General features: G+C 40.9%; 1 protein-coding gene across 2 annotated transcripts in view; it reads right to left on the bottom strand.

Moving 5' to 3' along the window:
* Positions 1 to 23,732: 23,732 nt before the first annotated feature.
* The window catches only part of CFAP54 (cilia and flagella associated protein 54), a 246,818-nt gene continuing 242,665 nt past the window's right edge, over positions 23,733 to 27,885 (bottom strand). For both annotated transcript variants that reach the window (XM_070410862.1, XM_070410863.1), the window contains one exon: positions 23,733 to 23,957. In XM_070410862.1, coding sequence (XP_070266963.1) covers positions 23,838 to 23,957 — 120 coding nt within the window. In that variant the 3' untranslated portion in view covers positions 23,733 to 23,837. The remainder of the gene's footprint in view (positions 23,958 to 27,885) is intronic.

The raw sequence follows: 27,885 nt of genomic DNA, 5'->3' as shown, positions 1-27,885 counted from the left end.
CTTAGTGAAATATTAAATAAATTGCTTAAAAGACAGCAGACTAATAAATGTCAGAGCTATAATTCAAATACAGTCAGTCTAACTTTAAAGACTGTGTTTGCTCTTTTGACTAGACTGTAATGACCAACATTATCTTTGTTAGGTGTCTTATTATTGTCTGCTTCTTTTAAATCCTAGTACTATATTAAATATATCATTATTGTTAACTACAAAATTGTATCAATCCTAATACCATATTCTTACAAAATGCCAGATAGATTTTTAAAAGTTTGGACATTCCCATGGACTCTCCATTGGGCATGAAGGGAAAACAAAAAAGGTAAAATAACATAGAGAATAAACAGAAAACATTCAAGAGTTCAGCTTATTGGGCTGAAAGGGAGAAGAAATAACAAACCTCCGTGAGGCAGAGAAGAGCCTTGGCTTCTAGACCAGAGGGTTTGGACATTTCTATGTCAGGAGCCAAAAGTCACCGATAGGTTTTATAAAAAGTGATGACATGATTGAGAGAAAAAAATAAGAAAGATGAGAAAAAGAGTAGATCATCAGAGTTCCGGAGAGAAAAATTAATCTATCTCACTCTTGTATGATTATGTTGTATTTCTGTTACTCACCTTTTTCACCAAATGTTACTCTTAATGACAACTTGAGTTGCTTTCAAAATTCAAATTTATCCTTAAAAGCCATGGATTTTTACCCGTTCAAGCTCTGAGGCAAATTCAAAAGAGAAGTTTCAAAAATATATTGTGCATGTCCAGCTGTCATGGCTCAGTGGTGGAGCGTCAACCTATGAACCAGGAGGTCTTAGTTCGATTCCTGGTCAGGGCACATGCTCAGATTGCAGGCTCCATCCCCAGGGTGGGATGTGCAGGAGGCAGTCAATCAATGATTCTCTGTTCCTCTCTTTCTCTCTCTCCCTCTACCTTCCTCTCTGAAATCAATAAAAATATTTTTTAAAATGTCTTGTGCAATAACATCCCTGCTAGAATAAATGTACAGCCTCCCCCAGTGAACACCTTGGAAAATGTTCAATTTACTTTTAAAAATAAATTACTTTGTAATCTTATTGCGTGCCAAAAACAAGTTTCAATTACCATAAGGGAGCAGAAAGTCTACCTTTCTTTTCTTTCCTTTTCTTTTCTTTTCTTTTCTTTTCTTTTCTTTTCTTCTCTTTTCTTTTCTTTTCTTTTCTTTTCTTCTCTCTTCTTTCTTTTTTAAAATTTATTTTCAATTACTGTTGCTAAATAATATTATATTAGTTCCAGTTGTACAAACCAGTGATTAGACATTTATATGCCACACTATGTGATCACCTCAATAAGTCTAGTACCCATCTGACACCATCCATAGTTATTAGTACAGTATTCTTGACGATCTGTGTCATCCTTAGGAAAGATAAACAACTTAATCCATATGTTTAGTTAACAGCCGAGCCTTGTCAAAACAAAGACTAGTCTATGGGCATTTGATTTAATTTTTTAATCAATATCTCTCAGAACTGAGTCTAAAAGACTGACTGGGTTTGAACTGCAAACTGGCTTCCACCAGAATCATTCAACAGATTGTAGACATCTGTTGTTTTTGGTTGCCTCAAATCCAACCATATATTCTGGAAACAACAGCTCTTCCACTTCCTTCTTTTAGATTTGTTCCTCCTTTTTCAAACCATGTGATTCTGGTGGCATGACCATTCATAGTACCTACCCCCTGGCCTAGGTGTAGGCTCATGACCCTGGCTGGCCTGGCCAGTCAGAGTCCTTCCCAGAAAGTTATACATTCTGAAGTGGGTAAAGAGAGTTCCCTCCTTCCTCTGGATTTGTGAGGATGAGAAGATGTGAGCCTGGCGCTACCTACAGTGATGTCTTTCTCTATGGACCGAAAGCCTGTCTTCAGTAGAAAACAATGAGACCAAAACAGAGGACAGAGATTATGGAGAAAGATGGGAAGTAAATATTAATATCATTTAAGACCTTGGATCCTCCCTTCTCCTTTCCATTAATATGAACTAATAATTCCTTAAGTTGATTGATTTGCATTTCCAGTGCTTGCAAACAAAAGAATTCTGACTAATCAGTGCTCTTATTAATGAGTTCCAATATATCCAATCTAACCTCACAGTTTTTACCTTATTCAATCTTTTTGAAGTCCATGTGTCCACTAGCTATGTTCTCTTTCTTATATATTCTCTTAGCTTTTATCCCACTTTTCTGGCTACTTCATCTTGGTCTCCTTCTGGCACTTTGCCCTCTGGATTTTCAGACTATGCTTTTCTTCCTGTGAAAGAGCATCAAAATCCACAACTTCAAAAACCATTTCTACTCCATTTATTCTATATCAGACATCCCATAAGCACCTCAAGTCCAAGGGCCTACAGAAACCCTATTTTGATACCAAAGCTGCTTCTCCTATTACTATATTCTGCATCTCAACCAGTTAACTGATTACAGAAAGGCCAAACAAGAATCCAAAGAATCATTGTTAGAATCCTCCTACCTTTCCTTCTCTCTCCCTCCACATTCTATCACTCATTAGATCAGATAGACTTTAATTTCTAAGTAAATTAGTCTTACTTTTTACCTTAACACACCCTACCTAGTTCAAGCTTTCAAGTCTGTGATATTACTGTTACCTCCCAGTGAGTCATCTTACCTCCAGGTCAGTCCCTTTGTAATATATGCACCAAACTATTGCCAGAAGGATCTTCCTACAAAGCAAATATGGTCATTTCACTCCTCTCTTGCACTTGCTTCAAGAGATGCCTCCCATCACTTTTAGGATAAGTTCTAACTCCTCAGCTCAGTACACACAGCCATTTGTCAATCACCAAATATTTATCAAACACTTACCATGTCCTAAGTGCTGTTATAGATATTGTACTTGCAAAAAGCAAAACAAAATCAGGGTTTCTGCCTAAAAGAGCTACTAGTTTTGCTTCCGTGCCAATAAGCTTCAAGTTTTTTGGAGAAAGTTACAAACAATAAGAACTTGATGGAAATTTACATCACAAATGCTGTGATTCAGGCTTTCTTCACTCTTTCTAATTCTATGAAAAAACATCAAATACATGACCCAGAAGACCCCAACCTGCCTAACTGCCTACTACAAACCCACTCTTACTTTTAACCATTTTGTTTGAACTGTGATAGGGCTCTTCTAGAAAAGATGAAAGGAGGATTCAGCCCCGAGAGTGATTTTGCATCTCCTGTAGCTACTGATTGATTTTAGTACTCAAGGAAACTTGAACACCATAGTCCTCACTCCTATACCTCGATGGGGAATGCTTTGTCTGCTGGTATCCACTTAGGTTCACCTGTGGGTCGGATGGCTCTCCTGTGCTCTCTAAACACAAAAGTGAAAATGCTCTTATATGACTTGGTTTCTAATAACATGCTACAGACATTGATGCAACATTATGGGGTTATGTATCTAATTGGCTCAGTGCATGCTTCTGTAATAAAGGGAACATTGAGTTTGCTTTATGTGCATGGTTTGACTTTGAATAAGAACAGCTACTCTCATTTTAACCTAGAGAAAAAAAAACAAATTATATCAGAGGGAAAAAGTCCTTCACTTGATGACCAAATGGCTTTTTTTTCCTTCTAATTTCCATAAGTCTAGATGCATCTTTAGTAAAGAAAAAACAAATAAACAAAAAAATACTCTTTCTGGATGTTAAATTGATATCTAGAAATTTTTGCTCTGGTACACCTGAACTTTCATTACTGATTTCAGCTTCTGGGGAGGGGATAGTTGTCTCAGAGAAACTGACTAATAATGGTCTAAGAGTGACTCGTGATGCAGGAAGGCATGAATTAAGCAGGCTGTTGAATAGGAAACAAAAAGTTGTCTGAAATATTTCCTCCCCGCTGTTGAAGTAAGGGCTTCTTAGGTGCTAGTGAAATTCTATTTCTCTATCTGCGTGCTGGTTATTGGGTGTGTTCAATTTAAAAGATTCATTAAGCTATATACTTAGAATTTGTGCATTTTTCTGTGTACATTTTATACTACAATGAAAAATTAAAAAAAAAAAAACCCCTGCAACATCCCCTCTTTACATGATGGATAAACAGACATGCATGTAGATACACACAGTCTACGCAGGTTGGTTTCTGCCTCCAGCCAGCTCTGTGTAATTCAACATTCACACACACACACACACACACACACACACACACACACACTCCTACTCTGTGCTCTGTAATTTCTCTATCAAAGCACTATTATACTTTATTGTAATTGTGTGTTTATTAGCCATTTTTCCTGATAGTGCAAGGTTCAGGGGAATTCACAGAAATCTTTCAAACATAAACGAGAGGAACATCTCTAAATAGTCTGAAGTTTGTGACGTGTAGACCAAACAAGATTTACAATCTTTATGTAAACACAACGAAACAGCCAAAGTTAAATTAAAAACCATATTTCAGTGTGAAAAATTGGTGAGTTAGCCCATAATTAGAATAATTCCATCCTGCCACCTGCCATCCCTAAGTCTACACAGGTTGGTTTCTGCCTCCAGCCAGCTCTGTGTAATTCGACATTGTGGGATTGGAATGTGGTCTGCATTTTTATGTCACCTGGGACTCAGAATTCCTATGTCTCTGAATTAGTTCAGCTTATAGATCATCTTCCTTCATGCACCTTAGACGTGGACCGTTTTCCTTGATTCCCCTACCGATGTCTGTCTCTCACAGAACGCTTGCTTCTCACCCTTTTCCCCTCAGGGATCTTCCTTGTCCCATTTCCCCTTTCCATTGAAATGGAATTAATTCCCAAGAAATTAATTTCCTTTTACCTTTTTCTATAAAACAAGTTAGACCACCACCTCCTACTTGCTCAGAGCATCCATTTGCTTATATTTAATGTGCTCTGTAAACAATGGACCATTTTCTCCCAAGCTTCCACCTTGAGCAGCACTAAGCTCTGCTACTGAAAAATAACCCATAAGCCACTCCCCTCCACCCCCTTCCCTAGATCCCTAGATCCCTAGAGACATTGGTGAGGAGGATACAGTGTCCTCCATCAGGCCTGGGTTGGGTTTCAAGGCAATTTCAAAGGGAGATTTCCCCAAGATGAACTAGGGCCCAGTGATGGCGAACCTTTTGAGCTCGGCGAGTCAGCATTTTGAAAAACCCTAACTTAACTCTGGTGCCATGTCACATATAGAAATTTTTTGATATTTGCAACCATAGTAAAACAAAGACTTATATTTTTGATATTTATTTTATATATTTAAATGCCATTTAACAAAGAAAAATCAATCAAAAAAATGAGTTCACATGTCACCTCTGACACGGGTGTCATAGGTTTGCCATCACTGAACTAGGCACTGCCCACCCCCCTCTGATTTTGAAAGCAGGTGTTGCTAAAGTCAATTTTGAACAGACTGTTGAATGTCAGAGGGAAGGCAGGGGAGGGTAGGTGGAAAGAGATCAACCAATGAACTTGTAGGCCTATATGCATAAACCGTGGACACAGAGAATGAGGTGGTGAGGGGCTGGGGACAGAGCGGGTTGGGGGGTTGGGAGAGATTAATGGGGGAGAAAGAAGGACCTATGTAATACTTTCAACAATAAAGATTTAACAAAAAATAAAGTCAATTTTGGTTTTAAATGACATATTTTTCTGCTCTTCCGTTCACATCCACTCTGTGAATTATGCCAGAACACATTTAATAAAGAAGTCCATGCTAGTTGTTCATTATGATACCAATACACCAGTTGTATTGTATTCTAATGTAACTCGTACTTGTGGATTTCAAAGAGCTTCCTCAGATTTAATTAATCCTCAGCTTTGCTAATGAAAAGCATCGCTTTTACCCGGCGTGAGTTTGGATTTTTAATCTGTTCCTTAAGGTCACTTCATTTTTCATGAAACGGAACATTTATAATTTAACATTTCAGATCTTCCACATTCCCTATTAAGCAATTATTTTGATTACTTCATTATCTTTAATTTTTTTCCTAGACTATTTAGGTTGGTTTCTGCCTACTGCTAGCCAAGAGTAATTCTGACATTCTCTCTCACTCCTTTATTAGTATGATTTGCATTAGCAAGGGATTCATTTTCATTCTGAAGACTGAAAACAATTTCATTATCTGATAAAAATTATCTTCTCATATGCTATAAGAAGCAATTCTCCTCATTTATGGTCTCATTAGGCATTTCATCTACCCGATACATCTTCTCAATTCTTCTTTCCAGCGGTAAGCGTTCCTGTGGCTCAACTAACAGTGTCTTGGGCTAGAGAGATGCTCATTTTTACCTTCCTTCTCTGTTTTGTTCTTTCTTTTTCTAATGTAGTAACTGCACCATCTCCTCGGTGAAACCCTGCTATGTCCCTCTCTTCCTGAACACTTTGTTTAGGTTTTGTTCTAATACCTAACACGGTTGTTTCGTGAATTGTAAGTTTGCTTTTCCATTGTCCTTAATGGGCTGGGCCACAGCTTATGGATCTTTGTGTTTTCAGAGCCTGGAACTGTGTCTAGTGTATAGCAATAATAATTTTTAAAATGTATATTGAATAAATAAAGAACTAAGTGCATGTGCATATTCATTTTTAATTTGAAAATTTATACTTTCAAAACACAGGAGACAATGAGAAGCCAAAGCAACCTAATAAGGAGATAGATCGGCTGAACAAATTAAAGACAAGCTGAAGAGATATACAGAACTGCAAGGGACAGGAAAGAAGCAGTTAAACTGCCCCAGGGGGAGCTAAAACACCTTGAGTGTGCAAGAGGCCAGCTGAGCAAGAGCAAAAACTCAAAGCAATATCTGGAGTACCTGGATACATCATCAATGGTTAGTTGGGCAAGACTCACATCAGACCTAGAGCCTTCTCTGCAAGCATGATATAGAATCATGACTATTTCTTCTCACCAAATCTCCAAAAGCTAACAAATTGATAAACAATTTCTGTCTGATGTTGCATTCTTTTTAAAAAATGATTTTAATATACTTTTATTGATTTCAGAGAGGAAGGGAGAGGGAGAGAGAGATAGAAACATCAATTATGAGAGAGAATCATCGATCGGCTGCCTTCTGCACGCCCCACACTGAGGATCGAGCCCACAACCCAGGCATGTGCTCTGACTGGGAATCCAACCATGACCTCCTTGTTCATAGGTCACTGCTCAACCACTGAGCCACACCGGCCCGACTGATATTGCATTCTTGATTCATTTCTCACTTTTATTCATCCCTTGACAAGGAGAAAAAAGTAATCAGAATACTTCCTTTTCACTTTAAACATGTTAGAATATAAGGAATGCTGCAGCATCGTCCTAGGCCATTGGGGTCAATTCCATGGAAATGTCAAGTGCCTGCTGCTTGGAGCTGGACCTATTTTTAAGGAAGTGGAATTCCCTAGCAAATTTTGATTAAGTTTAAAATGCATTTAAACCTTTAAATGGAAATGTTAAACAGGAAGGTGGCTATAGGAGTTGGGAGTTAGGGAAGCAGTCTGGGTTGGAGACAAAAATTTGGAAGAATTTAGCCCATAAATGGTACTGATAGGGTCACATTGAGTGAGAGTGCAGAGAAGAGGAAAGAGGGCCAGGAAACAAATTTTTTGCTTAAAACTCTGGTCAGACAGTCTTTTCAGTCAGAGGTCAGAAAATTATGACCGGTAGGTCCAATCTGGCCTCTGTTCAGTCATTGATCTAAAAATAATTTTGCATTAGTCAGCCCCTTTCCGATTGAGCTCCATCCTTACGTCCTTTACCAGATGAAGAGACCCCTCAAGGAAAAGCTGTTTAAATGTGGATCTCACTTGTTTGCTTCCCTTATTTCAAGGATCATGTCCCCTCCAGTTTCTGCATATTTTCTAGTCATTCCTCAGGTGCTTCACACAGTTATTTTAATTCTGATTTTATAGTTGTTTATACTGATTTTTTTTTTAGTCAAAAGATGAAAATTGTGATTACTAGGTGGTAGTTCAATAAAAGTTACTCTGTTACCAGAAGTGAACTCCTCTTACTAAATAACAAAAAAATAAAACCCCTCTCATTTTTCTAGGCAGAACTGAACTTTCCTGAAAGATACATAATAATATAAGACGTTATAATAGTAAGAGATAACTGAATTGAAGGTCCAGCTTCTGCTAGCCAGTTTTCCTGGTGCTTTATCTACCCCTGATTTACATATGAGAACATTGAAGTGCAGAGAGGTTAAGAAATTTTATCCAGGAGAGAATCGAAGATGGCGGCATAGGTAAACACCGGAGATTGCCGCCGTAAACAACCACTTCAAAAATACAACTAAAAGTCGGAACGGACATCAACCAGAACCACAGGAAGGCTGGCTAAGGAGAGACTCTTCAACTAGAAGCAAAAACAACAGCATTCCGACGCTCAGAGGAGGCGCAGTGTGGAAAATTTAAAGGTACGGTGGTGCCGTGGTGCGCGCGCAAAGCGGGCTGGCGGCTGAGGGCGCGGTTGTCGTTTTCAATCAGGAGTGAGTCTCAGACTCTGGGCTACAGATCCGGGCGAGTCTCTAGGGACCCAGACTCAAACGGGAGAAGCGGGACTGTCTGGCTATGGCCCCTCCGAGGTGTGCAGCAGTTGCTGGGACAGAGAGGCAGAGCCCCTGGGGACGGACTGAGAGCGGCCATAGCGGCTCCCTCCCCCCGCCCTGTTGATCCCGCCCCGCCCAAGCCCTGCCCACAGCCATTTGCCGATCGCCTCAGGCAAAGGCTGGATTAGCACCTCCCCAGAAGACAGACGTTTTCCGCTCAGCTGATTCCTACAGCCAGTCGGCCTGGTGGTCAAATCCCTCTAGTGTTAACTACAACAATTAAGGCTTGGCTAGAACAAGACTGCGCACAGAGACCACAAGGGGGTGCACCAAGAAAGCATAAAAGATGCGGAGACAAAAAAACATGACAGAAATGGAGGATATGGAGCTAAGAATCGCAATTTTGAGGGCTTGCCATAAATTTGTGCAGAGCCTCACGAAAACTAATGAGACCCTCGATGCTACGATAAAGAAATTAGAAAGTAAGCATACACGGACTGAAATAAAGAATATTATACCCAATAGCAGACCAGCGGAGCTCAAGAATCAAACCAAAGATCCGACAAAAAACACCCAATTGGAAAAGCAAAATGAAAAAAGAATCCGAAAATGTGAAGATAGTGTAAGGAGCCTCTGGGACAGCTTTAAGCGGACTAATATCAGAATTATTGGAGTGCCAGAAGATGAGAGACAGCAAGATATTGAAAACCTATTTCAAGAAATAATGGCAGAAAACTTCCCCCACCTGGAGAAAGAAATGGACTTACAGGTTCAAGAAGCGCAGAGAACCCCAAACAAAAGGAATCCAAAGAGGACCACACCAAGACACATCATCATTAAAATGCCAAGAGCAAAAGACAAAGAGAAAATCTTAAAAGCAGCAAGAGAAAGAGGCTCAATTACTTACAAGGGAATACCCATACGACTGTCAGCTGATTTCTCAACAGAAACTTTGCAGGCCAGAAGGGAATGGCAAGAAATATTCAAAGTGCTGAATACCAAGAACCTACAACCAAGATTACTTTATCCAGCAAAGCTATCATTCAGAATTGAAGGTCAGATAAAGAGCTTCACAGATAAGGAAAAGCTGAAGGAGTTCATCACTGCCAAACCAGTATTATACGAAATGCTGAAAGGTATCCTTTAAGAAGAGGAAGAAGAAGAAAAAGGTAAAGATACAAATTATGAACAACAAATATGCATCTATCAACAAATGAATCTAAGAATCAAGTGAATAAATAACCTGATGTACAGAATGAACTGGTGATTATAATAGAATCAGGGACATAGAAAGGGAATGGACTGACTATTCTTGGGGGGAAAAGGGGTGTGGGAGATGCGGGAAGTGACTGGACAAAAATCATGCACCTATGGATGAACACAGTGGGTGGGGAGTGAGGGTGGAGGGTGGGGTGGGAGCTGGAAGGAGGGGAGTTATGGGGGGAAAAAAGAGGAACAAATGTAATAATCTGAACAATAAAGATTTAAAAAAAATAATAAAAAAAAATAATAAAAAATAAAAAAGAAATTTTATCCAAGTTTACTAGTATATGGGTGGCAAATAGGAAAGTCAGGACTCACATCACAAGACTGAATGTCATTGCTGGCTCTCTTAACCACCATACCATGATGCTACTTAAGTATGGGCTGCTTGTTCCTTAATGGAGCCATGCTGGAGGAAATTTAAGCTTGTAGTAGGTAACTGAAATGAATAACCTTTATAATTCTTTCAAACCTATAAATTCAAGCTCCTTTAAAAATTATAATCCCCAATCAGGCAAAAATATTAGGGTTTTTTTTTTTGTTGTTAAAAAAATTATGTCCCTCAATTAGAAATCTGGAAAGCATACACACAAAATGCAATTTCCAATAATCCTCAGCTTCTGAAGCCTCATTTCCCTCTTCTCTGCTTTAGAATTTGACTTACAGTACCTCAGAAGAACTCTTATATCCGTGGTGCCTGAATTGCTGCAGTGCTAGCTGTATATTGCGTTCATTCTGAATATGGTGTCAAGATTGATAAGCCAACTTAAGTCAGGCCATTCAAAGCATCACATGTTGTCTGTGGCTGCTTTTGCAGAGCTGACTGGTTGCAACAGAGACACAATGCTTTAAATATTTCCTATGTGACTCCTCAAGCCATTCAAGGCATCAGCCTTTGAAGTTTTGAAAATAGCCATTTTTGTGTGTTTTTCCATGCCACCCCAAATATATTTGAAAAATATTTTTAACCAGTGAAATTGCTCTAAGAAAAAAAGCCACATTGAAGTATTTTTTCCTCAAAAACAGGACTATTCGTAAGATTGATAAAAATATTCCTTTCCTTGATAATCCTTTGCTTGCTACCTGCATCCCCGATTAGTTTAAAAATAATTAATGAGAAATGGAGAATGTTTTGCAAAAATAAAACAAATGAAGAAACCTTGAAAGAAAAGCTACAATCTACAAATCCCTTGAAAGTGTGCATTCCTTGAAGACACTGTTCATTGAGAGTATCTTCTCATAAGAACCCACAGGAAAAACATTTTCTGGAATTAGTACCAGGAATACCATTGCTTCTGCTAAGTTTGTAGTCTGCCTTTCTCTGACAACACTGTTGATCTGGTAATGCTCTGTATGTACTTAGCAACACAAGCTGCAGAAAAGTACATCTGTGGCTGACCCCTCGTAAGAGTAAAAGTCATCATAACATCACCTTTCAAATAATTAACTCTTGGCTCCATCTTACTTTCCTATCTTTGTTTGCTTCATTTTTCTTATATCGTTTAATTCATCTTACCTTTGTATTCAATGCATGCTTGAAACCTATCTTATCTCCCTTTTTGAGCAAGTCTGAATATAACTAACTAAATAACCTGGACTTGACTATCACAGTTTTAAAAATAAGAACCATCAGCCCAACCGGTGTGGCTCAGTGGTTGAGCATCAATCTATGAACCAGGAGGTCATGATTCCATTCCCGCCAGGGCACATGCCTGAGTTGACGGCTGAATCCCCAGTAGGTAATGTGTAGGAGGAAACCGATCAATGGTTCTTTCTCATCATTGATGTTTCTATCTCTTGCTTCCTCTCCCTTCCTCTCTGAAATCAATAAAAATAAAAAACAAGAATCATCAAACTGTAAATAAAACCAAGAGACAAATGAAAACTTAAAAAAATGCCAAAACATATGAAAATGGTTAATAGCCTTGATAGTGAGGGATCTTAGAGATTAACACACAAAAAAACAAATAAACATACAAGTAAAAATTTGAGCAAAGGTCCTAAAGAGGCATGAAATAGAAAAAAAAAATTCATTGGGCCAAAAACCAATGTGAAAAGCATTCAACCTCAGTTGTAGTCAAAGAGATGGAACCCAAAATTTAATAAAAAAATTTTGTTAAAAAAACGCTAAAATAAGTATATTTCCTCGTAATCCACCTACCTTGCTCCCTGGAGGGGGGGAACAGACATACAAATAAGCATGTATAAAATACAGTGGGCATGTATGTTACATGGAGGACTGGGGGGAATGGTAAACACATGTCCATAGTAGGAGAGATGCCTGTGCTTGCCGGGGTCCAGTCCTGGGGGTCCAGGGGTTCCCAAAGGTGTGGACAGAGTCGGCGAAGAATGTTTTACACGGAGACAGCGTTCAGAACTCTTTAGCTCTCTTTAGTCTCCGTGGATCTTCCTGTGCCTGGCTGAGGCCACAGAAAAATATCCTGAGGCAAGCTGAGCCTTTATTTTTATAGTCAGAGGTAAACAAGGTAGTGGTTACCAAAGTTACACTGTTCTTGTGAGTTTCACTTGTTTTTGTTCTTGTTGCACTTCCCTCAGCCCATTAGCTTCCCAGGTAAGATCTAGGGAGCATTATAAGGTCAAGCCTAAATATGCTAAGAGGACTGTGCCCTCTAAGCTGGGACTTGTTTGTGACTTTGCCAACAGGTCAGTCCGAGGCTTAATCCTATATTGGCTCCCCACATGTGCTGAATATGGAATGTGGAGCTGGTGTCATTATATATTATTTTTTGAAGGAAGGGACCGCCTAATTGGCATTCTCATGTACAGTCTCTGCATATAGTGGCCACTTGATAAATATTTTTTAACTAAAAAGAGTGAGACCAACTTACACCATACACAAGAACAAACCCAAAATGGATAAAAGACTTAAATGTAAGCCATAAAACCATAAAAATCCTAGAAGAAAACAAAGGCAGTAAAATGTTAGCCCATGTAGCAGAATTTTTGCCACTATATCTCCTAGGGCAAGAGAAACAAAGGAAAAAATAAACAAATGGGACTACATCAACATAAAAAGCTTCTGCACAGCAAGAGAAACCAAAATGAAAAGGATATCTACTGGATGGGAGAAAATATTTGCCAATGATACATCTGATAATCTCCAAAATATATAAAGTACTCATACAACTCAACAAAAGGAAGACAAAAAATCCAATTAAAAATTGGGCAGAGGATCTGAAGAGACACTTTTCCAAAGAGGACATACAAATGGCCAATAGACATATGAAAAAAATGCCCAAAGTCACTAATTATCAGAGAAATGCAAATTAAAACCACAATGAGATATCACCTCACACCTGTCAGAATAGCTATCATCAATAAATCAACAAACAAGTTGTGCAAACAGAGATGTGCAAAAAAGAGAACACTAATTCACTGCAGATGGGAATGCAAATTGATGCAAGCAATATGGAAAACAGTATAGAGCAGTGATGGCGAACCTTTTGAGCTTGGCATGTCAGCATTTTGAAAAACCCTAACTTAACTCTGGTGCCGTGTCACATATAGAATGTTTTTAATATTTGCAACCATAGTAAAACAAAGACTTATATTTTTGATATTTATTTTATATATTTAAATGCCATTTAACAAAGAAAAATCAACCAAAAAAATGAGTTCATGTGTCACCTCTGACACGCGTGTCATAGGTTCGCCATCACTGGTATAGAGTGTCCTCAAAGAAACAAAAATGGAACTGCCGTTTGACCCAGTGATCCCACTTCTTGGAATATATCCTAAAAACACCAATTAGCAAGAATTTATGCACCCACATATTCATGGCAGCATTATTTATAATAGCTAAGATTTTAAGCAGTCCAAGTGCCCATCAGTAGATGAGTGGATAAAAAAGCTGTGGGACATTTACACAGTGGAATACTATCTATCTAATAATAGGATAATATGCAAATTGGTTGGGACACTATCATATAATGACTGATCAGCAGACTGCGTCCCCGCCCCCTGTGCCCACCCAGAGACATGAGGCTCACATCCCTGCCCCTGGCAACAGGCCCAGGATGTGAGGCTCACATCCCTGCCCACTGAGCCCTGGGCACATGAGGCTTGTGTCCCTGCCCCCGGCAATGGGCCTGGGGACGTGAGGTTCGTGTCCCCACACCCCTGCCCTGGCCCAGGGGTGCGTAGGTGTGCAGAGGTCTGCAGGCCTCTGCTAGCTCTGGCCTACCTCTTTAGGACAATCCATCAAGGAGCCCCAGATGGGTGGGTGGGGCCTACCTCTTTGGGGCGATGGATCGCAGGGCTCCCACACTGTGACAGGGTACAGGCCGGGCTGGGACCGCGCCCCCCTGCCCCAAGTGCATGAATTTCATGCACTGAGCCAATAGTGCAGCTATAAAAGAGAAAAATCTCTTACCCTTTGAGATAGCATGGATGGACCTGGAGACTATTAATGCTAAGCAAAATAAGCCAGTCTGAGAAAGACAAATATCACATGATCTCACTTACTTATGGAATCTAATGAACAAAATGAACTGACCAACAATGTAAGACCTGAAGCATGGAGGCATTGAGCAGACTGACATGCCCGGATGTGGGGGTAGGAGGATGAGGAGAGAGAAACCAAAGAATTTATATACTTACTAGAGGCCCAGCACTCGAATTTGTGCATGGGTGGGGTCCCTCGGCCTGGCTGGAGATTGGGCTGATTGGGGCTGTCTCGCCCAGTCCTGATCAGGGCTAATCAGGGCCAGCCTGCCTGGGGAAGGGACTGCAGGAGGTTGGCCAGCCATGGGAAGTTGGCTGTGGGAGCGCACTGACCACCAGGGGGCAGCTCTTGCATTGAGAGTCTGCCCCCTGGTGGTCAGTGCACATTATAAGGGTAGCTTAGGCTTCTATATAGTATAGATATGCATAACCCATGGACACTGACAGACAATAGGATGGTGAAGACCTGTTGTGTGTGTGTGTGTGGGGGGGGGGGTAGTGGGAGGGATGGGTAGGGGCTGAGCGGAGGGAGGTAAAGAGGGAGGAAATGGGAGACTGTAATACTGTCAACAATAAAAAAATATTTAAAAAAAAAAGAGTGAGAAAGGGCATTTTTGCCAGGAAGCAAAGGCACAGAGTAACGAATTAAATCTATCAACTGAACAAATGTATGCACGAACGGATGAGCTAAGTGTGTCAGGGAAATACTAATGGGTTTATGAAAAAGAAATTAAATGACCAGCCTCCAAAGGACAAAACAAAGATTTCTTTCCCTTCCCATGGATCATTACCTTTTAGCAGAAGGGAGAGCTCTAGACAATTCCTTTGGATCTAATTATTTGCTGATTTTTTAAAAACTGTATTGAATGAGCCAAACCACAAAGTCTAAGCACTCCCAACTCAGGCATTTTCCCAACAATAGGCTCTGACAAGGCCTTTCTGTGCCACACCTTAGGGAACGTGGAGAGTTGCCTCAGATCACAGTACTTTTAATCTGTTGTTTGTTTTTCCTGGTTATTAGGGAAGATAATAAGATATGCCATAGGAAATATATTTAAATGTTAACATACTGTTTCAGAGTGGTGATTTTGGCTGAATTTTATTTTCTACTTTGTACCTTGAAATGTTTTTCAGATTCTCAATATTAGTCCTGAATTGCTTTTATAATGATGAGAAAAGAAATCAGTTCAAGAAATTCTTGGGGGAGAATTAAATTAGGACAGTTGTGAAGCTACTTAGAAATCTTCAAATTAGAAATCTGCTGAGTTTTCACACTGTGGACAATTTAAAGGGTGATGTGTGCTTGGGCAGAATGGGGATTCAGACCTGTTCCATTCTAAGCTATTAAATACGAAATGTATGAATGTTGTCTTAAATATCAAACAGGACCAAAGGCAATTTAATAGCAATTAATTGTGTGTTATCTCCAAAGCTCCCGTTGAAAATGTCCTGGTTGCAATAAAAGTCCTGTTCCTTTTAACCCATCATTTTAACTAATGAGTTTAATTATAAAGAAAACTGCTGTCACTGAAGCCTTCTTCTTAATCAAGCCTGTTTTTAGGGCAAAAAATAATATGTTGCCATGGAAATTTTAGTGTTCAAGTTGCAACTCATAAAACTCTACTGAACTGTAAAGGAAAAATAGGAAATGTGTCTTTAGTAAGAGAAAGTTCTTAATATATTTTTTAAACATTGAAATTATGAGAGTGGATGGATTTTACAAGTGAACCTCATTGAATGTAAGTAGCAGTCATGCAAAAAATTCTGCATATATCTAATTTCAGAAAATCAAATAATTTAAAGTATAACTAGGTAACCCACAATTGATAGAAATTATACAGGGAATCTGCCTCAATTTAATTAAACAGTTACTGAGGCTCTACTATCTTATATTAAAAATTAATATTTTTACAGATTGAGTTTTCTAAAATTGGGCATACTTATGGCTTGACATTAGCTTCAAAATGATCTTTAGTTGTCATTAAAACCCCCCAAAATGGAACCAGATGTGAACTATCAGTTGTAGTTGTGTAATGAGACCAGTCATAACTAACATTTAATGTTATTACCTGATAGGTGAACCAATAGTAGTACAAAACATTCCAGCCAACAAGTTGAGAAAGAAAAACAAGTGTGTTTTTATTTAATTTATGAAATACCTTAGCATGCAAAAAAGTAGAGACAAATGTAGCAAACCTCCAGATTAAAAAGAAAAATTTTACAAATACAAACTCAACCTTTTGGGCATTTTTCTTAGATGTATTCCTCCTCCTTCATCCAGGTGAGCACAAACCTGATTTGGGTGTTGGCCATTAACTTGTGTGTAAAAAAATGTTTTTAGCACGTACTTATACAGCCATAAATACTTATGTCATTTTGCCTGTTTTTTTTTAAACTTTATACAAACAGTATCTTCCTATACATGTTCACTTTTTTGTCTTGCTCAACCTACTTTTGAAGTATATTCAGATTGACATAGTCTCTGATATATGAGAAATGAGCATTCATTCATAACTGCCCTATAGTAGTCTATTATTAATTTACTAGAGGCCCAGCACACGAAATCGTGTGGATAGGGTCCCTAGGCCTAGCCTGCGATCAGGGCCATCTTCTGCCTGTTCACCAGTCCCCAGGCTGAATGATGCCTCCACCGCTGAGGCAGGGAGGTTGCAGGCGCACCCCACAGTTTCCATCAGCACTGCAAGCTCCAGCAGTAGCGGCAGCAGTGGTGGCGGTGCCCATGTGAGTGGCCTGGAGCGGGCAGCACGTACCATCAGTGGCCAGCCTGGTGCATGCCCATGGAGGTGAAGTCTCCCGCACCTGCTTTCCCGCTGGCCTGAGCCCCGGAGTAGCCGGGGATGAGCTGGGGATCCCAATGGCCTGACAGCCAGCCTGGACCTCCCACCACCCACCCCGGTTCCCCCATTCAACATCGCTAATCCATCGGAGCCTGCAGGCCCTGGGGAGGGACCAAGAGGTCAGCCACTCTGCCCACTCGCCAGTCCCCAGTCCTGCCCCGCCACCACCACCCACTTTCCTGTGGTTCCCCATTCACCTGCGGGTGGGGGTGAGGGGGGTGAGGGAGGTGGGGGAGGGCAGGGACCGAGAGGTGGTCAATGCACCTCATGGCGACTGGTTCAGTGGTCCTTCTGGTTGTTACGCTTATGGTCCTTGGCCTTTTATTATATAGACTAGAGGCCCGGTGCACAAAAATTTGTGCACTCGGGGGGTGGGGGGTGGGGAGGGTCCCCCAGCCCGGCCTGTGCCCTCTCACAGTCTGGGACCCCTCAGGAGATAACGACCTGCTGGCTTAGGCCTGCTCCCGGGTGGCAGAGGGCAGGCCCAATCCCTAAGTGCAGTCCCTGGTCAGGCTCAGAGCAGGGCCGATTGGGGAGTTGGGGCGCCGCCCCGTCATGCACAGAGCAGGGTGGATCAGGAGGTTGCAATGCCACCCTCAGTCACTTTCAGGGTAGACTGATTGGGGGGTTGGGGCACTGCCCCCTGTTACACTCAAGGCAGGGTCGATGGGGAGGTTGCGGCGCCACCCCCTGTCACGCACAGAGCAGGGCCGATCAGGGGGTTGGGGCGCTGCCCCCTGTCACTCACAGAGCAGGGTCCATCAGGGGGTTGGGGCGCTGCCCCCTGTCACTAACAGAGCAGGGTCCATCAGGGGGGTTGGGGCGCTGCCCCCTGTCACTCACAGAGCAGGGCCCATCAGGGGGGTTGGGGCGCTGCCCCCTGTCACTCACAGAGCAGGGCCCATCAGGGGGTTGAGGAGCTCCCCCCTGTCACTCACAGAGTAGGGCCGATAGGGGAGCTGGGGCACCGCCTCCTGTCACACACAGAGCAGGGAAGATCAGGGGGTTGGGGTGCTGCACCCTGTCACACTCAGGGCAGGGCCAATGGGGAGGTTATGGCTCTACCCTGTCACACACAGAGCAAGGCCCGTGGAGGGGGGTTGGGGTGCCACACCCTGTCACACACAGAGCAGGGCCGATCAGGGGGTTGGTGCGCTGCACCCTGTCAAACACAGAGCCGCAGGGCAATCAGGGGATTGGGGAGCTCCCCTCTATCAGGCACAGAGCAGGGCTGATCAGGGGGTTGGGGCGCTGCCCCCTGTCACGCTGATCCCAGTGCCGGGAGCCTTGCTGCTCCGCTGATCCCGGTGCCGGGAGGCATATTACCTTTTTACTATATAGAATAGAGGCCTGGTGCATGAGTGGGGGCCGGCTGGTTTGCCCTGAAGGGTGTCCTGGATCAGGGTGGGGGTCCCCACTGGGGTGCCTGGCCAGGCTGGGTGAGGGGCTGAGGGCTGTTTTCCGGCTGGCAGGTGACTAAAAGCTCCCAACCGCTCCTTGTTTTCTTTTTTTTTTTTATTCTGGGCCAGCTTTAGCTCTGAGGCCTCGCTGCTGAAAACATGGATACAATGTTGCGGTCCGGGGCTGACTGAAAGCCGGTTTTGTTTAGCTTCTTATTTGCAACATAGTAATAGTTGCTTAGAGTTGCAGTTGAGAGTCCGGCAAGTGAGGCGGGGAATGTTGGAGTCTGCAGTCCCTGGGAAGCAAGCCTCCCTGTTCGCTTCAGTGCATGGCTGCCGGCCGCCATCTTGGCTGACAGTTAATTTGCATAAGGATACGCTGATTAGCCAATGGGAAGGGTAGCGGTCGTACGCCAATTACCATGTTTCTCTTTTATTAGTGTAGACTAGAGGCCCAGCGCATGCGCGGTTAGGATCCCTAAGCCTAGCTGCAATCAAGGCCATGTCCGCCGCCCAGTGTTGCTCCTCCACCTCCGTGGCCCCTGCCCGGTGAACCTCCAAGCTCACAGCCCCCACCCTGCGAGACTCATTGGCCTCAGCTGCCCAAGCCCCGTGACACTCCTCCGCCGACCCGTGAAGCTCCACGCTAACAGCCCCCGCCCGCAAGGCTCCTGGGCCTCACTGCTGCCCACGTCCTGCAATGCCTTCCATCTCAGCCACGCCATGAAGCTCCACTCTAACAGCCCACACCCCATGAGGCTCCTTGGCCTCAGCTACCACTGCAATGCTTCTTTGCCTCAACGCCCTGGGAAGCTCCATACTCACAGCCCCCGCTCCGCTCCTCTGCCTTGCGTCCACCGTCCCTGCCCCGTGATGCTCCTCCACCTCAGCCACCCCAGGAAGCTCCATGCTCACAACCCCCTGCCCCAAGAGGCTCCTCAGCCTCCACAATCCCGCCCCGCCACGCCGTGAAAGCCGGACCGGTCCTTTGGTCATTTGGGTCCACAGCTCCCTCCTCCTGCCGCTGCACCACATTCGGCCTGGGGCCCACAGCTCCCACTCCCTAGCCTGCTGTTTGGTCGCCTGTCTGGTCTTGACGGCACCTGGCTTTTTATATATATTAGGATAGCTTTTGTATAATATTCTACTGTATGACTGCACCATTGTATATTTATTCATTCTCCACCTTAGAGATACTTAGAGGCTTCTAGTATTTTTACTACTGTAGTCAATGCATCAGGGAACATTTTTGCACTAGTTTGTTTGTTAACACCAGTGAGAGCTTCATTGGGGATATCCCACAAGCATTTCAAACATGAGAAAATGAAAAAGAGTGGCTAAACAATGGACTTCTGGGTCCATTGTTTTCTCCCCTAACCCACAGTTAGGGGCTTGTCCAACCCTGTGCTCACAAACATAAATAAGTTAAAAATAATATTTTATTTTTTATGGGTTGAAGATGTTTATAATGATATTATGCATACTTCACCTAATTTTCCAGGTGTTGTGGACACCCTGTAAATTCCAAGATACATTAGAGCAAACAGGGATGTACCCAGTCTCAAGTTAAATGAAACCCAAAAGAATGTGGGAGAGGCTCACACAGTAGGTCTGTGTTGTGAAAATATAACAATACAAAACTATGTGCCGAAGGACAGGGTTAAAAGCCAAATAAGCAGGCACCAGGAAGTGCTTTGGGAGTTCTGGGATCCCTGTCTTCTGTCATTCGAACTGGGATGGAGAGATTTGTATAAGGTTGTCTGAAAGGGCAATGCAGTCCAGAGGCAGAAACCAAGTTTCCAGTACTCTCTAGAAAGGTATCATTTCCACCCTGCAATTCAGTGAAGAATAGTCAACTGGGGCGGGGAATGTGTAGTGCCTGCACAAGAAGTGAACCTAGACTACAGCATTTAAGCCTCTCAATGGCCGGCAGGTGGTCAGTTTCTAAAGCAATCTCTTGGAGACTGACATGGAAAAAGATACGGGAAGCACTGGGGTTTTATTACCCATCAGTTAGCTGCTGCTCTGGCTCCTATCCCCTGGCTCCCGGTTCCCTCCCCTCTCTTTTGCTTCCCTTCCTCTCCACCTTTCAGTTTGCCTCCTGTCATTCCCTGCTATAATTAAAACAAATAGAAAACTTGCAGGTGTCTGCTATAAAGCGTTTGCAGATACTGTGTAGAGCATGAAAAAAAAATGCAGCTGCAAATTGTGCAATTTGGTCTTTAGAAAAAACCTGAAAGGTTTCTGGAAATAAACTCATCTTCCGTCCGGGTAGGTTTTGAATTTCCTTCTTGTTTCTGCGTTAGCCCAGTTCATCACCACTGCCTCACTGCCTTGGCAGAAAGTTTCAACGCTGTGAGTGCCGTTACTATTTTAGAAGAAAGGGGAGATTTCTGGGATGATGGCTTACTATGGGGAAACTGACTGCAGGGTCTGGCACAGTTTTAGACAGAGTTTCTTTCAGCCCAAATAACACCCAAGAATAACAGCAGCTGTAAGGTACTGAAGGTGGAAGAAAAGTAAAAATGTGCTGAAATAATATCTGTAATACTTGGAAGGGACCTTCCCTACCCAGAGGAGACCAATATCCTGGCACAGATAACATTGCGGACACCTCGACGCTTTCTTGGGACACCCATTTAGGTCTGCAAGCTATTTACAAAATATGCTCCTAGGGCAGACCACGGGTGTTCCAATTTGAGCTTAAGGCTCGGCTATGTCTTCCTCTCCCCTGACTTAAAAGTTTCTCAGCACCATGGAGTGGGCACAAGAGTTCAGGAAGCCAGTTTAGCATCAAAGAGCTAAGATTCTCCAGTCAGATAGGGCTGGGATTTAAATCCTGGTTTTACCTCTAACTGTGACAATTGGAGAAGTTACTTAACTGCCTATGTTTTTATTTCCTCATCTGTAACATGGGGTCAGTCATTCTATGTGCACCATGGTCATAATTCTTGAGAGGACATAATACAGTGCCTGCCATGGGAAAGGTAGACAGGAATGGTAGAGCTAATGATGATGAAGGTGGTGGTAATAACTTTGCTTCCCTTTCTTTTAGAGCCCCATAGTGCCGTCTTACCTGGGTCACGTCCATTCATCCATCCATCCATCCATCCATCCATCCATCCATCCATCCTTCCATCCATCCACTCAGTCAACAAATATCAAAGACCTCTATTATGTGCTTGGCATTGTTCTAGGGTTCTATACAACAGTATATGCCTTTATATCCACTAATATTTAAAAATAAAGTAAAACAGAAAGTGCACAATTAGTAAAACTTAATAGTGATGAAGAATGGATGACATGTAAATACATTCCAGGGAATTAACATTAGGTTGAAGTAAATTGCCTTAGTTATTAGTCATGCTATATTTCCACACCTATGTCAAATGTATACTGCCTTTGGTTGTGTCTTTTTGCTCCTGGTGGCAAACTTTGAGTAATAAATTAGATTTCCCCTGGGAGAAGCACAAAACTCTTGAATGCATTCTCTATCCCAGCAAGAAATTTATAAGCCCAAGTAGAGTCATCACCATCTGAAAGGCTTTTCTGTTTGACTCAGACTTTATTTCATAGTAGAGTATAGTCATCAGGCAATTATTTTTCTGAGTTCAGTGGAAAATATTTTGGTCCTTTCTTTTTCTCTTTCACTGCAACAATATTTCGTTTCCTTCTCTTTCTTATTGGCCTTCTTGCCTTTGTTTCTTCCCTTGCCATTGAATACTGCATATTTATTTTCCCTGAAAGCCAAACCATCATTCATTCATTCATTCCTTTTCACTCACTCAACATGATTTGACTGTCTACTAGTGCCTGGAACTTGCCACTGCTCTCCTTAATCACTAGTAATGGTTCCCTATTACATATGAATCAAGCCCATAATCTTCACTCTAGTTTCACCCTTAGAAATTCTTATTTTCTATTATAACTGTCCACTCCAGATAGGTAGTAGGAAAGTCCTGTGTATCATATTTTCATTTTTATACCTCAGTTCTTTTACAGAATCATGACTACCATCAAAATCCTTATAATTAAAAGTTTGCTCAGACTCATTTCCTCTATGTAATATCTTACAATTCTAGCTTGGCTGTCCCCAAATTTTGGAACTTTGATGCTAAACAGAATGAGTCAGAAATGCATGATCCTCTTCCAATTAGGCAGGGAAATGAAAACTCTTAGCACGATGACCATTACTACCTCAGGTATTGTGTTTAGTACCTTCTCACATCATCTCAATCTAATCCACACAGCAATCATATTAATATTCCTATTCTACTGGTGAGGAAACAACGGCTTAAATAATTTGCTACTGTCCCAAAGTCACATAACTAGGAAGTGATGAAGCTACTATTCAAACTCAGATCTATATAATTCCATACATAGCCCATGCTCTAAAACAGCAATTTTCAACCTTTTTCATCTCATGGCACATATAATTACTAAAATCCTGTGGCACACCAAAAAATATATTATAATTTTTGATGGTCTGACAAAAAAAATAGTTATAATTTTGATTCATTCACACTGGATGGCTATCATTGTGTTGGCTGTTGTCATTTTTTATTTGACAATCTAAGGCAGAAGAGGCCACTGTCCCTAATTAAATAGGTGCTGCATGTTTTAACAATTATTGCAGCATACCAGCATGCCACAGCACACCAGTTGGAAATCGCTGCTCTAAAATTTTGTGCAATGTTGGCTCTCAGAAGTATAAAATATGAAAGATCTAATTTGCTGCAGATTTCTTCCCAAACCCCATAGGCAAACTCCCAAATTGAACTTACCACATGTTGAGATTTAATCCAGGATTTCTCTTCCTTAGCACTATTGACATTTTGGGCCAGATAATTCTTGGTTGTGGGGAGCTCTCCTGGGAACTGTAGGATGTTTTGCATCATCCCTGGCTTCTACCCACTAGATACCAGTAGCATCCCCCTTTCAGTTATAATAATCGAAAATGTCTTCAGAGATTGCCAAATGTCACCCTAGATGCAAAATTACCCCCAGTTTATAACCACTGGCTTAATTCAGTCTTGCAATATGGACACAGCTAAAGACAAACTAAACATAAACTATATAAACATGGGAATAGTTCCACTGTGCACAAACATGTCTTCTATGAATAGCTCCATAAGATGTCTTCATAAGCGGCAGCATTGTCATTTAATTCAAATGCAATGTAAAACATTACTCAGAACTATAGTTTTTAAGGAAATTGAGCTTGTGTAAGAAAACAATTTTATTTTGTTTGTTGTAAGAGGACCATTTCGAAACCTATTTCAAACCAAGGAAAACAATAAGAATGAAAACCATTATAAGGTTAATATGTAAAGTATGTTCAGGGAATAATAGACACAATCCAATTGAAAAGGCTTCCTCCTGATAGGATACAACCGTTAGCAAGATCAAAAAGTCTCTCGAGATTGAATATGGATGGCAGCGAGACCTTAAATGGAACCTGAGAAAAAGCATAAAAAATGTTTATGAAATGCATTGTTTTGAACTGTTGACTGAAGTAAAGTTCTCAAAATACACAAATACCAATTCCATATAATAATTTTATGTGAAAGATATATAATTCTTGCCTAAGGTAAGACTGCATCTTTACACTGCTGAAATGTCACATATATCATTTTGTATCTTATTAAGATTCACATCTATGAGTCTAGGAAACAGTATATAGATTCATACTGTTGAATCTGTAAAGTTGAGCCTATAAAACAGCTGATACTTCTAGAAATGTGGACTATTTTTGTTTGCATAATCATTGAGAATGATTCTAAATGAAGGACGTTTGGCTCTCTTTCTAATGGGATGCTTGCTTCTGAACAGACCAGTTGACAAACCTCCCTTTCTCATTTTGAGTTGAAGTCCTGCCACAGTGAAGCAAATTATGTTAGGGGTTCACTCTCTCTGAAAGGCACTATTACCACACCAAGGACTAGTATAGCCAAGTCATCTGAGAGTCTAAAAAAAGGAAATAAGACAACTTTTGTGATTGTAGCACTGGCTATTTGATGGGGAGGAGGGCAGAAATGGGAGAATAACATGAAGGAAAGGAAAAGAATGTCTACTGCAGACCCACTTCATGCACATCTAGATTCTTCTAAAGATGAATGATGTCATGTAGAATGACTCTAATGAATTAGATTCTTGTGAGCCTGAATCCTGGTAAAAAATTAGAGGACAAGGATTATTAATTCCGTGTCTACTTGTTAAATGAACCCATTATTCTCCAGAAAACAGTGAACCTAAAAATGGAGACTAGTTTTTACTTGTTTTTCTTTACTTTAATGGATTTAAAAAACTGACAAAAGTATTCCAGTGTTTTCTTTAACTTCAAATAACAAATAAAAACTAATAATATCCTTTTCAGCACTAAATCTTATAGTAATTAGTATCACCAATTTGAGAATTCTTCTTCCAAAACTGTTAAAATCTAGATACAAATGTATATTCACATGGGTCTTTTCCTTTTCTTTCTTTCCTTATTTCTTTGAAAAAGAATAACCAAATTTCCATTCACTGCTTTTTCAATTACCAATATATAAGAGAAATCTCCCCTCTACCAATTCAGGGAGGCAGACTAACCACATGGAGGTCAGGAGCATGCCTGAAATAAGACCATTTGGAATATTTGGAATATTCCATTTGGAATATTAAGACCATTTGGTTCATACCAGATATGTGAGGTTAGGTAAAATATTTTATGTGTTTTAACTTTAATGTTCTCACCCATAAAATGGAAATAATAAGAATTACTCTATAGTATTATTGTTACAAGAATGGAGTAAATTTACGCATATAAAATAGAATTGGCCCTTTAACAATGTTGAGATTAGGGATGCCAGTCCTCCCACACAGTTGAAAATCTGCATAAAACATTTTTGACTCCCCCACAACTTAACTACTGATAGTCTACTGCTGACTAGACACCTTACCGATGGCATAAACAGTTGAGTAACATATTTTGTTTGTTCTATGTATTAAATACTATATTCTTAAAACAAAGTAATCTATTAAAAAGAAAATCATGAGAAGATATATTTACAGTACTGTAGGTGTTTATTTAAAAAATCCACATATAAGTGGACTCACACAGTTCAAACCTGTGCTGTTCAGGGGTAAACTGTACTTAGAAGGGTGCCTATCACAAACACCTAATGACGGCTATGTTGTATTATCACTATTGAACACACCATTTTTAATGGCTATATAACAATGCATGGCATGGACAATCCTTCATTAAAGAGGTAGTTTCTAGTTTTTGAGCATGCTTGTCTACTTATATATCTCCTGAATGCAAGCGCTTTAATTTCTGTATTGCTGATTCCCCTAAGGTGGTTGTTCTGGTCAAAGAGTGTTTACATTTTACTTTTTAACATTTCCTGCCAGATTAATTTCTAAATAGGTTCTGACAATTAATAGTTCAATCAGAAACAAATGAGGGTTTTTCACACAAAGGGCAGCATATTATTATCATGGAAGGTTATAAACCTTTTTATTTTGCCATTTAATGACTATTTTTCTTTATTAAAAATTGGAAACATCTTAGAGAGTTAATATTAACTAGTTTATTAATATGTTGAAATATATGTGATTACCATGATTATTTTGGTTATATCTCATTGCTATTTAATTACACTAAACATTCAGTTTATTATATGGTGATGAAAGGCCTCACATCCAATAATACCCTTTTGTAGCTAATTTTCAAAGTAGTAATAATAATTGACATTAAAACATTTGTGTTTTCTCTGGAGCTTTATTCCTGTTATTGTAGAATTTTTCTCATCTTAAAGATTGCAGTATTTAAAATAAAAATACAAAGAAGCCAAGTTAGTTTTAGATAACATTAGAAGTATCTTACGACATAAGTTATATACTGGATCCAAATAGAGCACTTTGGCCTCTGACCCTTAACAATGAACCTGCAGAAATAAGTGGCCATTTGTCAAGGATGGAGATTAATTGCTGGACTTATTTATGAGACCGCAAGTGAACGCTTAGGATCAGAAAGATAAAATAAAAAGAGCTGTCATCCTGGAGTTGTTAATTTTTGTCCATCCTCTGGAGAACACAAATGACCCTCAACTGTCAGAACTTACCCTTGTGCTATTACTCCTACCTTTTCAGACACCTGGGCATTTTAAGCCCTTTGGTGGGTACTTCTAAAGCTTCAGATTCCAGATATTTCTATTATGCTATAGCACAGTAGTCTACATTTTTCTGTTGCTGAACACAATCCTTTAAATAAACTTTTGATTGAATTATAACATACAGGAGGAAAAAGGAGACATCTTAAATGTAGAACTTAATTTTTTTTTTTCAAAATAAACACATTCTCATAATCATCACTCAAATGAAGACAGAACATGATTGGCATCCAAGAAGTCCCCTGGTGCTCCCTCCTAGTCACTAACCTTCTTCCTGCAAAGTAACCACTCTTCTGGCTCCTACACTGACATTTTAGTTTTACATGTGTGTGCGTGTGTGTATTACAACTATATTTTTTAAACTTTAAGTAGAATCATAAAGTATGTACTCTTTTGTTTTTGCTAAACATTATGTTTTTCATCCATGTCAGTGAGTATTAACAATAGTTTGTTCACTCTTATTCATGTATAATTTCCATTGTATGACTGTATCACTACTTACTAATTTTCCAGATGTTGAGCATTTGTATTATTCCAAAAGTTTATTTCAGGTATACCAACTGAGGTATACTTCATTTCTGTGAGGTAGATACATAAACATTGAATTTCCTGGGTATCGGTTACGCATTTATTTACCTTTAAGCTGATTCTACCAAACAGTTTTCTAAATGGATTGGCCAATTTATACCCTCACCAGTAGTGTATGGGGGAATCAGTTATTCCATATATTCACACACTTTGATCATTTTACTTTTTAATTTTAGACATTCTATTGTATATTTTGAGATATCTCTTCATGCTTTTAATGTCATGTCCACAACATCCTACCCTATCTAATAAAATAGTAATATGCAAATTAACCATCACTCCATCACAAATGGCGGCACCCATAGCCACAAGATGGCGGTGCTCAGCCCCTCAGCCCCACCGCTGGAGTGTTTGGGCCTGTCGGCCTGGCCAGCGGTCACAGGGACCAAGCAAAGAGGCGGGATCCGCCCACTCTGGTAGTGGATCAAGCCTTGCTGCTCTGCCGCCTCTGGAGTGTCTGGGTCTGAGCAGCGAGGCTGGATCTGCAGCAACCCGTGAGCAGGCAAGCACGCCTGCAGACAGCACCCAGCAGGGCCTGCTTACCCATCACCATGGTGTGGAGCAGGCAGGCCCCACAGAAAGCAGAGAAACAAGGGGAGCGGGCTCAAGCCATCAGTAGGACATCCCCTGAGGGCTCCTGGA

This window comes from Myotis yumanensis, unplaced genomic scaffold, assembly GCF_028538775.1.
Source record: "Myotis yumanensis isolate MYYU_CA2020_CCGP unplaced genomic scaffold, mMyoYum1.0.hap1 SCAF_3, whole genome shotgun sequence".
NCBI classification, from domain to species: Eukaryota; Metazoa; Chordata; class Mammalia; order Chiroptera; family Vespertilionidae; genus Myotis; species Myotis yumanensis.
The sequence above is the reverse complement of the archived record's forward strand: the minus strand, read 5'-3'. Positions and strand labels throughout refer to the sequence as shown.